The sequence below is a fragment of the Acipenser ruthenus genome, chromosome 29, assembly GCF_902713425.1.
Source record: "Acipenser ruthenus chromosome 29, fAciRut3.2 maternal haplotype, whole genome shotgun sequence".
NCBI lineage: Eukaryota > Metazoa > Chordata > Actinopteri > Acipenseriformes > Acipenseridae > Acipenser > Acipenser ruthenus.
Window position 1 is genome coordinate 19,171,833 of NC_081217.1, and position 12,441 is coordinate 19,184,273.

The window sequence follows — 12,441 nt, forward strand, 5'->3', positions numbered from 1 at the left end:
TTCACGCAGCGAGTTGGTCTGAGTTACAAGCCTCTGCTTGCAGAGATCAACAGAGTAGGACCCATTGCATTTCATACTGTCTTTTACTTGCGTTGGTTGCAGTACACACCATATTTAAGGGGCAGTGCTTGCATGGCAGCACTATGAAACCCTGTGCAACTACAGCTACCAAACGCAGACAAGTATAACACCCAGTTGTCATGGATCTGTGGGGTGCAGCACAGTGTTGTTCAGTGCAGTTCACTGTGTATAGGGTTGGAAGAGCGTGGCCCTGGCATGGCTGAGATGGCAGGTTAATCTCTTAAGATGATTGAGGCAGTGGCACTGGGGTTAAAGCCGAGTAATTGGTTTGAATTTGCTGCAGAACAGACACTGTAGAGCTGGTACTGGGGGAGGAAGATCCCTGGGTGCCCTTGTGTTTCTCACAGTAAAAGTGTAGAAAGTGTAATAAAGCACAGTGGTAAAGCATAATAAAGAATAGCAAGGTATGGTAAAGCATGTTAATAAATATGGCAAACCAGGGTGAATTATGGTAAATGCATAGTACAACCATGGGAAAACTGGAGAAATGCCATGCTTAAATACAGTAGTAAACTTTTATAAGGGTGGTAATTGTGGGATAACAATGAGAGATAACACTGTGTGTGATGCAGGATTGCACAATTCACTCTTAACCGCCCTTGTTGTTTTGCAATAAACTTGCAATACATTTTGAAAACAAATGTAAGTAAACCCTACAGGGTTAAACTCTAGTAGCACTTAAGCCATTTCAAATTTAAAAAAAACAAGAGTCAATATCACTGAGTCTGCATGGAAACACCTGGGCACAAGGTCTGGCTTGCTTCTATAGTCCCTGCATGTTCTAAAGCTATTGCACGAGAAAAAAATGCTGTAATGACTAAAATGCTGGTGCTGTGATTTAGAGCTGTTGTCTTCTCATATTGTGCTCTACTCAAGCCATAAGCAATGCGCTCGTGTGTGGAGGTGCTGCTGTGGCTCCTCTCGCTGCAGGGCTGGAGTTGTTCTGTTTTAGTGGAGTGGCATGTGAGGAAGGGAAGGTGGCCTTTTTTTAGCCCACATGGTAGCAGCAGTGATGCACGACTGGCTAGCTGACTGAGGGAAATACAGAGACTTGGCTGCGCTCCAGCTGGGCCGCTGTGGCAATTAGGACAGAGAGCATGATGGGAAGAGGGATTCCTCCATCGGTGGGTGTGTCTTTTAAGGTGGACTTTTTTTTTTTTTTTTTTTAGGTAGTTCCAAGCTGGAGTTTATTTATTACAACAAAAAAATCAGTCCATGTGAAATGTGTTTTAGCCTACCCATTCTGTTCACACGTCTCATGCACTGTCACAACTGTGCAGTTTGTATGCGAGTGCCCCTCTTTTTTAAGGAGTATTTAAAAGTAAACGCGCGTCTGTTCAGATGGAGTCAAAGCAAATAAGGCTGTGCTTTTAATAAATTAACTCCGACTCTCCGGTTTGTCAAATAGGATTGCTGCAGATTAAAGTCATCCCACCAGCAGCTGCCAAACAGAGAGGGGTTCTCTGATTGGCCCCTTGTGAGCAGCGGCGTTGTGAGCCCAGTCTTTCCATCCCCGGCTTGGATCTCTGATTTTGAGCAGCTTTATCGGTTCAGTGTAGATTTGAGAAGCTTTCTAGGAAAGCACCCAGTGAATGTGGTGCACTGAGATTCCAAGTGCTCTTTGGGGTTGAGCAAACCCTTGTAATATTTAATTGAACTGTTACAAAAGGCAGAACTTTGTTTTTACCCGGCCAGTGGATATTTCCCACTCCATGCTGGGTGGGTATTGGGCCACAGGCTATTAAGATGAAGCTTTTTAGTTATTTATTCAAACAAACAACGAGGTAATGCAGGACTGATCAGACCCCACCCTTCAGAGCTTCTAACATCTGAGCATACCCCAGGCAGAGGTAGCATGTAATTCTGACGTAATTCTGACATTACAAAGTCTCGGTGACTTTTGAGCACAGCCGAGCTTGTTTGTATCTGAGACACCAACAGTCCTAATGGCACTTTGCCACTCAGCTCCTCCATGACGTCATGGTATCAATGATCAGAGAGCGCCTGCTGTGTGCTTTATTAAACTTCAGCGCCTGAGCAACCATGTTGTTGACAAGTCTGCATGAGAAACTGGGGGGGGGGGTGTGAGTTGCTGTTTTGCTTCTGAAAGCTGGAATCTCCTTGAATTGTTCCCACACTTCTCGCCCACTTGTGTGGCAGTATGTTAGACCAGATGGCTTTTGTGTGCCTATTGATTTATATCCGCTGTTCCCCAGGTTTTGCACTCCTGTAAGCCTGTCCTGCTTTTCAACTTCATAGATCCTGCATTGTCTGTTTAATTGAATGATCACTCCTAGCATTTTGACGTTTTGATACAAGCAGACGAACAATCTTATCAAATGACATCAAATAAACAAATAGACATTTCTGTCACCTTGGATTAGGTAACGTTATAAATGGACTGATGGGTGGAAAATCTGAATTTATACTGTGCATTAACTGAGCTGCTTGTTTATAATAGTATTAAACGCTTTGGCTCAGGTGACTAAAGTAGGGTCTATTGACCAAAAAATGTGTGCTGTTGACCAAAAACTGCCTCGCTATTGCTGAGTGGTCAATAGTGGCCTCTGATTTCACCCCCCAATAAACCAAAAAGGCAGATTAGCCACATCATTAATTATTTTTAGTAAGAGAAACATTTTTTAGTTAAGAGAAAAATATCAGTTTAAAGGGGCTGACAGTGGGCAATAAAACACAAAGCCGAAAGCCACCCCCAGTGGATATTTTTATAATAATGAACCGTGAAGGCCTGCCTAAGTGCTGCACAGGTTGAGTAAAATCTGCAACAGTTTTGTCTCTATTTTCTGTAGAGCCTGTGATGTACAGTGCTTCTGATAAACAAACTGAACCTGCAAATATACAGAGAAAGAAGTAAAAATAAAAAAAACTGCAGAAAGCTTTATAAGAAACTGAATTTAAAATGAATGTATGCTTACAGTCTGACTGCAGTGTTAGGGCAAGCGTGCTGGGGGTTTAGGGACGTCAGGGTCATTGGAGGTCATGTCTATTTGTGACAGATTTAGCATGTGTGGCTGCCATAGCCACCTGTCGGGGTGCCTTCACATAGGGGTCAGTTGGGGGGAGGATCTTGTGTTTTTTTGTTATTTTGTTCGCCAAAGAACAGTCCCTGAACATATATTAAATAAAGCAGCAAGATGCATTGAGTTCCTTCCATAGAGCTGCACTGTCAGATGGATGTAAGAGGTTTTAAATCTCCTGTTATCGCTTCTGAAACCAGTTCAGCAAATGCAAACAGAAAGAAGGGTTGAATGAGGAAATAATACATAGAAGAAGTGTGCTTTGGGGGGGAAATAAATACAGGAAGTAATATAAAATGTACTTTCCTTTCTTAATGAGTATGGACCCTCATTTCAGACCTGTCCTTAATGGAATTGTGTCCCTCCGCAGGCCTCTCCGGTAACCCTGTGGACCTGGAGAAGAGGCACCTGGAGTTTGGCCAGAACTTCATCCCTCCGAAGAAAGCCAAGACCTTCCTGCAGTTAGTGTGGGAGGCGCTGCAGGACGTGACCCTCATCATCCTGGAAGTGGCAGCCATCATCTCTCTGGGGCTGTCTTTCTACCACCCTCCAGGGGGAAACAGCGAGCGTGAGTGCCTCAGTGGAGTCTCGCTGATTTTTAACTTCCTTTTAAAGCTCATGAAAGGCAGCTTTCAGGGCAATTTTTCTTGCAACTTATGAAGCAACTTGTTGGCAGGGACATTGCTAAGCAACTGTCACCACATGGATCGTTCACTCTGCAATATCCGAACAGTAGGATTGTTGCTTTAGATGTCCCCAAAAAAGTTGGCAGGAAGTTTTGTTTTTTTAAAGTTGCATGATTAGTTCCCTGGTGTCCAAGGCATAATTTACATGAGGGGGCACGTCCCCTTCAGTTTTTCAACGACGGGGAAATGCCCCCCCTCACATTGCAACAGTACTAAAACATTTATTTCTCAGTAATTTTATAATATAATCACCAGTCAGTATAGAGTCTTCACTAGGACCCAGCGGAAACGCTAATCAACTGAGGCAGTGTTGGTGCACAGTGCATTATGGATGATCTCAAGCTGAGAGGAGGAAGCAGAGCTCCGTAGTAAAGAACTGTTTGTAAGAGGTTGTTTTTTTCCTCTTTTTCATTGTGAAATTTCTGAATCGTGATACAATTTCCGTTGTCAATTGTCTCAATACTATAAAAACATGTTCTGTTTGAACATTGGGATCATATTGCCGTAAAGTGGCTGTGATATACCCACCCTCCAAAGTGGGAGTTCACAACCTCAAAGGCGCCAATCTGAATTAAATGTACGTTTATTTTTAATGTTATTGCTATATGCCCCAGGTACAGAAACTATCCCCTCCACTTTTGAAACCACAGTTACGCCATTGACTGGTGTTACTATTATAAATTGTCATTGGGCCTCCACGTGAGGCTTTTAGATTAGCTCATGCCTCATTAACCATTTGAGATGGAGCAGGTTCAGAGGGGTTCCATCAGGGTTGGACCATCGTTGAGTGCTGTGCTTTTGTTCCTCAGAATGCGGTCAGGTAAGCGGGGGAATAGAGGACGAGGGCGAGGCCCAGGCTGGCTGGATCGAGGGGGCTGCAATTCTCTTCTCTGTCATTATCGTAGTCCTGGTAACAGCCTTTAACGACTGGAGCAAAGAGAAGCAGTTCAGGGGGCTGCAGAGCCGCATCGAGCAGGAGCAGAAATTCACCGTCATTCGCAAGGGCCAGGTCATCCAGATTCCTGTGGCTGAGATTGTGGTGGGGGACATCGCCCAGATCAAATACGGTAGGTATCGCACAAGAGTTTGAGTGAGCATGAAGGGGGTGGAAGATCATCAAAATCATTTTTGATTGAATACACTGGGGACCTATTAATTTAATTTTATTTACAAGTTATAATCAAACTAAACATTTGGGTATAGCAGGGAGTAGGCTATAGCACATACAATGAGGGGATTTCTGAAGACATGCCCAGTCAGTAACTCTCCCCCCTCCCCCCTCCCCTCTTCAGGTGATCTGTTGCCAGCAGATGGCGTTCTCATTCAGTGCAACGACCTGAAGATTGATGAGAGCTCCCTGACCGGCGAGTCGGATCATGTCAAGAAGTCAGTTGAAAATGATCCCATGCTGCTGTCCGGTGAGAACGCCCGCTTGCTTTTCAAGACTTTTCTTTTTCAGTGCTTCCTCCCTTCCAGTCCTGGCCTCTAACTTGGGCGTGGGTTTCTCTCTCTCTCAGGGACTCACGTGATGGAGGGCTCCGGTCGCATGGTGGTGACAGCAGTCGGCTTGAACTCTCAGACTGGCATCATCTTCACCCTGCTCGGGGCTGGAGGGGATGAGGAGGAGAAGAAGTTGAAGAAAGGTAATGAGCAAACCCCAGAATATGGATCTATTTATCAATCTATATAATTACTGTGTATTGTATATTTGATTGAGCTTTGATGCAATGTTAAACAGTATAGTATCTTTTAAATCGCTTGCATACCCACACACGTATTCTTGACTAAACCTGAATGTGATGTAATGTCCGCTAAGGTCGTTTCAACTGTGGGATGCAGAACGACACTGCAAATATACAGCTGGCTTAAAACCGAAACGAAAAAAATAAACTAAATTAAAAAGTTAAATGAGAAGGCTGAATGCAGTTCTTACAGGTCTTGGAGAGCCTGAGAGATACGCCTGACAAGTACTTAATGACGTGCACGTTTGCAGGGTTCGTTTGTCTGCTTGGTAGATTGATTCTTTGAGGAAAGCCTATTGAAGAGCCCACATTGCTAGTATTTCAGGATTTGGAAAAGGCAGAGACCACTGTCCAAACATGGCTCACAATTCCAATGCTGTGTTGTTTTTTTTCCTTTTTAAAAGCCCCTGCTTTTTTTGTGGCTTTTATCAGTCTCTGGGCAATAAAGTCCAAATCCATACATATGCATATCTCCTGACAAAAATGACTACAACTCCCAGAATACACCACCTCCTCGTCAACACAAGCATACCACTGCATTGTGGGTTCTGTAGTCCGATTCACATTCATACTTCTGCATTCCCTTTCTAGTCACTGCTGCATCTCTCGCCATCCCCTACGCACTGAGCACATTTCCAGATTCTCCCAGAAACCGTTTAAAATATTGTAGATCTGTCTATAGACTTGAAAATCAGCAACGTCACCGAGGCCCCAAAGAACAGAACACACGTTTTAATTCATTGACCATTTTAATTGTAAATCATGTCTAATTTTGCAGGCAGTCGTCACGTAGTAAACAAAATGGTATGCGACATTTTAGTTTTCTGTCAAGAACAATCTCCACAAAAGAAGCCTCTTGATTTGGCTAGGAGGAGCTTACTGGATTATAGTTAGTTTCTCAAGATTGGTCAGTTACAGATATTCCAGACTCATTTTTGTATTTTTTTTTTTTAAATCATCCTTCTTAATAAGCATTTACTAATCATTTTATTTCAGTTTATTTATTTGAATTACATTTTTTTGCATTTCATTCCCAGACTCCAGCACTCAATTAACGTCTCTTCCCCACCCTTCTTTCTCGCTCCAATGTTTATTACAGTCATGAAATAGTCTTTCACATTCCCACATGTCTCTGCCTGTGGCTGTATTGTAAAGGGTTTGGTAAAGTCTAAGGGAAGGTTCTCTAAGCTCACCTAAGGCCTGCAAGCCTTACTGAATATTGAATTCAAGTATTTATAGGAACAATGCAACCCTGACCTTTGTCATATAAACCGATGCGTGTAACTCACTCAAAAGTGAGGTGGTTTGTCCATCTTGCATGGGTTTTTCTTTTGCCCAGCCCTATTTAGCAGGCTCACCTTGTGAATGTGGGGATGTCATAAAGATCTCGGTTCAATTAACCCTTTTAGCTGGAGGGAGGTTGTCATTTTATGAATACATGCAGTGAATGTGGAGCAATGTTTATTTAGATTGAATGAATGTGTAAATGCTACTCCACATACACCACTTTGTAACATAAAAAAATGTTTTCCAAAATGATCTTCCCAGTTAAACAGCGAACTGGATTGGACCCAGCGTGTCATTTCAAATGGGAAAGGCCAGGAAAGAAATAACCTGCCCTGAAAAAACTTCCAATAATTGGCCTTCAAGTGGCATATCTTCCATTAATACTAAGTTATATTTGGGGTTTATTTGGACATGCTTTAACCTCCAAATTTCTTGACACACACTCCCCCTTACCAAGATGGAGGAGGGACATTTGGTTCACAATGTGTTTGGTATTGTACAAAGCCCCGGTCTTTGCCAACAGAATATGACACTTGCAATCTGTTGTTTCATGCTTGTGACGAGTAGTAGTTCTTTTTATTTTATTTTTTTAATCATGTGATCAGCGCTCCACCCTCTTTCTCTGTTTAAACAGGCAAAAAACAAGGACCTGCAGAAAATCGCAACAAAGGTAACCCTCCCCTCCTCCCCTCCCATCCAGAAGCACAGTTTTGGAGTCACGTCTTTCTTTCTCTCTCTCTTTCTTTCTCTCCTCACTCTGTCGCTCTTCTGCAATGCTGCAGGAGATACTTGCCCAGCTTTCTTGTAAAAGGGTGCAACTCGTATCTGTAATAAAGAAATGAAACCTTTGTTTTTCAAAGGGCTTATACACATGGCTCTTGGTGTTTTTGGATGTTTTACTAAGTTGACTGAGAATTTTACAGTCTGTATTTGTTAGAGAGATGGGTCTGCAAATCAATCATCCAAAATGCTAAGTATTTGGTTTAAGTTTATTGTTTGTGGACAAGAGTATGTTAAGTCTTAAAAATAAGATGTTTTTTTTTTTTCCATCAGTCATCCATGAGCAATGGATGTTAAATATATTGTTATATATTAGCTGGCCAAAATGGAAATAAGCTTTCTGAACTGTAGGCAATATGTAATTAAAAAGCTAGAAGAGACAAAAGATCTCTGCTATGCTTTGCTTATTCAGTAATAAAAATGCTGTAAGCTTTGCTAATTAGGCTTTAATTAGGAGCTTGCTCAGGTTGTTTACAGATCTCCAAGGCATTGCGTGCATTAGGCTGAGTGCCACTAAGTGAGAAAGCCACGCACTCTTTAATGGCAGGTGTGATCTGTGTGGCCTCAGAGTGTTTACCATATTATAAAAGCCAAGTTCTTCCTCCCTGTTCCTATGGTGCTGTCATCCCCCAAGGATTGAGCAGCTGTAGAAGTCGGTGGCTCAAAGATAATATCTGAAATTAGATTTTGCTGCGTCACCCACCCCACCCCCATCCTCTACCGACACTTCAGAAGTAGCATGTGGCCCCATCCCTTGTGGAAATGGAAGCAACTGTTTCTGGTGGAACACAGTACTGTTTTCTTTCCAGAAACATTTGCAGCGGATTCACTGTTGATAATGTATCCATAACTTAAACACTCAATTATAAAACACAACAGCTTATTTTTCAGCGACAACCAAAGGGCTCAAAAGTCTATTTTTAAAAGCAGGATAGTAGGAGTTGCACCCTTCCTGTTCCATGGGCTGTGAATCTCCATTCTGGTTGTGATTTTCAATGTGGTCTCTTCTTTCAGGGTGTGCCGAGGATCTCATCACGTTTGTTTATCACCTCTCTGTATCACTCCCTCCTCACGCTTTTTTTTTCTTTCTTTTCGGCAGTTTCAGCTTGCTTTGTCGTCCAGCCTGTGATGCGCTCGCCCTTCCTTTCCGTGCGTGCGTTTGTCCGTGCGTCCGTCAGTCAGTCCGTCAGTCCGTGTGTCGCTGTTTGTCAGTCTCGTGACTCTCTTTGATCGGTTCTGTGTTGAAGCAAACAAACTCTGTATAGAAACCACTGGACTTGCCTGTGTTTTTCTGTTGCATGAAAGCAGTCAATGGAAAACGTAGGTAAGCAAGGAGAGAGCTTATCAGTGGGAGAGTTGTCATGGTCACAACCTCACTCCAGAGTTTGGCATTCCAGTCAGGCCTTAAAGAACCAATGACAGTCCAATTCTTTGTCATCAAGATGCTAAAAAAAAAAAAAAAAGATTACAACACATTTTGTACATTGCTGCAGCACATAGTACCCTGTCTAAAGTGACCACTGTATGCAGGTGTTGGTGTAGCGGGCTGAGTGCCCATTAACAATTAGGGATTTTGTGGGAATGCTTACACAGCATAGAATAGCTCCTGCCACACAGTATGCCTGTGCAGTTATCCCTTTCTTCTCATGAGCACTAAATAGACATACTTATCTCTCTCTCCCCCCACAATCTTTTCTCTCTCTCTCCCACTTCCTCCTCTCTGTGCAGCGAAAGCCCAGGATGGAGTGGCCCTGGAGATACAGCCTCTGAAAAGTGAGGAAGGAGTGGAGTGTGAGGAGAAGGAGGTGAAGAAAGTTAACGTCACCAAGAAGGAAAAATCAGTGCTTCAGGGCAAGCTTACCAAACTAGCAGTACAGATCGGCAAAGCGGGTGAGCACTCCACTTATTTTATAAATTAAAAAAAAAAAAAAAAAAAAAGTCAAATTAATTTCACTGAGAAGTTTTAGGGGGAGACATTTTTTTAGAAAGTCTTGCATACTGGTCAGGTTTGGAAGTTTTGAACTGGTGTTTCAGTAAGTCATGACTACAACTTGAGTACTATTGAAGAAAGAGCTGTCAAAAGAGTGGAATAATTTTTCAGGCTGCTGCACAACCCTAGCCGCAGCTTAATCTTGACCGTGTGTGTGTCTCTCCAGGCCTGATCATGTCGGCTGTGACGGTGATTATCCTGATCCTGTACTTTGTCATCGACACCTTTGGGGTTCGTGGATATGCGTGGACGAAGGAATGCACCCCAATCTACATCCAGTTCTTCGTGAAGTTCTTCATCATCGGAGTGACCGTGCTTGTGGTGGCCGTTCCCGAGGGGCTGCCCTTGGCTGTCACCATCTCGCTTGCATACTCCGTCAAGGTAACGCACCTCAGCACAAATACTGCTGCCAAATCAGGGATGCCTTCAGCTATGCAATTGCAAACAGTCCTGAACTTTTCTTTTCTTGTAGTTGCCTGTTGATATAAGCTAACACAGAAGAGGTAGTTGCTTAGTTCGACACATTGCAGACCATACCTCGCACACTGTACTGCTTAGTTGAATGTAGCTCTGCTTATAAAGCACCAAGAAGTGGTCTTTATGGATGTTTAATGCCTGATAATTTCAAGCACATTGTGTATTTATTTTATTTTAAATGCTTGGAATTGGTGAAACACTTCTAGAAAGTAACACCTATTCCCACCCTACTGTTCACTCCTGTAGAAAATGATGAAGGACAACAACCTGGTGCGTCACCTGGACGCTTGCGAGACCATGGGCAATGCCACGGCAATCTGCTCAGACAAGACGGGCACGCTGACCATGAACCGCATGACGGTGGTGGAGGCCTACATCGGGGACACCCACTTCCCGCAGGTCCCAGACCCGGAAGCACTACAACCCGAAACACTGGAGCTCTTGGTCAATGGGATCGCCGTCAACTCCGCCTACACTACAAAGATACTGGTGAGTGTGTGTGATTTCACCCCCCCCCCCCCCCCCCCCCCATATCAACACCTTCAAAATACACAAATATACCAACACCTTCAAATGACTTGCAGGAGTAGGGCTTAATATACCAACCCCTCCAAGATACTGGTGAGTGTTTGGAGCCCAATATACAGCGAACTTCAATACTTGTCTAAATACCAACACCTCCAAACTATCCAATATGCCACCCTTGTCTTTCTGACTAGTCTATTCTCTGTAATTCCCTAGCCTCCTGAGAAGGAAGGTGGTTTGCCCCGTCAAGTGGGAAACAAGACAGAGTGCTCCCTGCTGGGGCTGGTCCTAGATCTGAAGAAGGACTACCAAGCAGTGAGAGACGAGGTTCCAGAAGAGAAGCTGCACAAGGTCTATACCTTCAACTCTTCACGCAAGAGCATGAGCACTGTGCTGAAGAACCCTGTGGGAACAGGCTTCCGCATGTACAGCAAGGGAGCCTCTGAGATCATACTGCGCAAGTGAGAGCTCTACCTCCTAATATACACCGACACGTTCACTGCTCCACACACATACTCCCTTCCTCTACCTTTCGACTTTCCTACGTTTAAGATTTCACTAAGTTGCTCTGCAGTATTGAAGGAATGTCTGTGGTTGTAAAATCCCTGTGTGCTTCTCTCTTAGTTACTGAGGTAAATGAAATAATTAATTAAAGCAATTAAAATACAGCAAACCTTCTCTATTTTCTACTAAGAAGATTGTTTGTCGCCTTTCATTAATAAACTACTGCTCTACGGTTTCAGCCAGAAAATATCATTAAACTCTGTTTTGTACGGTGAAGAATAAAATATGTCCCAGTTTTGGTTAGAGTTGGGCATTGCTGGTTTAGCTTCAGCCTGTTTCTCTGTTTTGTTCTTGTTTGTGCTCACCCCCCTCACTGTGTGTGTGTTTGTCAGGTGCACTCGGATCCTGGGTAGGACTGGTGAATCTCGGATCTTCAAGGCGCAGGATCGGGATGACATGGTGTGCAAGGTTATCGAACCCATGGCCTGCAACGGCCTGCGCACCATCTGCCTGGCCATGCGGGACTTTGAGACGGAGCCCGACTGGGACAACGAGAATGAAATCCTGTCCAACCTGACCTGCATCGCTGTGGTGGGCATTGAGGACCCCGTCCGGCCGGAGGTAACTCACTTAGGATGAATTGGGTAATCGATGGATCCAGTTGTCTGGACAGCTTGAGGTAACAGGACAAGACACGTAGACTCGGAACTTAGAGTGGAAGCTAGGAGGTTAAAAGTAACCAGTAGTGTTCTAGGGGCATGCAAAAAAAGAATGCTGTGACAATAAAGTCTCCCAATACAACCACATTGCTCTATGTTTAATCCTGTTGATGCAGTGACTCTGTTTTTTAATTATTATTTTTATATAAGCATGTGTTTGGACTGCAAATGCGATATAAGTTCTGGAGTATTCTTGAGTATAGGATTAAAATTTCAACCTGATTGCAGTCGTGTATTGCAAGAAATCGAAGCTAGAAGTCATGCTTTATTGTAGAAAATCCAGTCTTGTGTACCAGCTTTTGAAGTGATGGAGATGGAGAGCGTGCTGTGTGGCGAGCTGTTCTCCCAGTGTCTGTGCATTCGGAGGTTTCTAATTCTATAAATAAGCAAGCTGATTTGGGTTTAATGAGTGGTGTGGGGTGATTCATCACAGCTCCCAATGTGGATAATTACAGAGGATTGCGTTGTGAGCCCCCCTCCCATTGGCTTAGGCTGCCACGCCACAGCCCGCTCAGAACATAGGGGCACAACAGAGCATCCAGGTTTGCATGGGAACAGCAACAGTTATGCTTAACAATACACACTGTCATTATCAGAATGTTATCTTAATGA

At 43.6% G+C, this 12,441-nt stretch overlaps 1 protein-coding gene across 5 annotated transcripts in view; it reads left to right on the forward strand.

Moving 5' to 3' along the window:
* LOC117430723 (plasma membrane calcium-transporting ATPase 1-like) overlaps window positions 1-12,441 on the forward strand; it is a 49,211-nt gene that overhangs the window by 24,303 nt on the left and 12,467 nt on the right. For 3 of the 5 annotated variants that reach the window (XM_059003717.1, XM_059003715.1, XM_034051105.3), the window contains exons 3-12: window positions 3,490-3,687; window positions 4,615-4,872; window positions 5,098-5,223; window positions 5,323-5,448; window positions 7,469-7,504; window positions 9,343-9,504; window positions 9,771-9,985; window positions 10,328-10,570; window positions 10,823-11,067; window positions 11,503-11,731. In XM_059003717.1, the coding sequence (XP_058859700.1) occupies window positions 3,490-3,687; window positions 4,615-4,872; window positions 5,098-5,223; window positions 5,323-5,448; window positions 7,469-7,504; window positions 9,343-9,504; window positions 9,771-9,985; window positions 10,328-10,570; window positions 10,823-11,067; window positions 11,503-11,731 (1,838 nt within the window). The remainder of the gene's footprint in view (window positions 1-3,489; window positions 3,688-4,614; window positions 4,873-5,097; window positions 5,224-5,322; window positions 5,449-7,468; window positions 7,505-9,342; window positions 9,505-9,770; window positions 9,986-10,327; window positions 10,571-10,822; window positions 11,068-11,502; window positions 11,732-12,441) is intronic. The other 2 variants (XM_059003716.1, XM_059003714.1) reach the window with 1 other exon arrangement.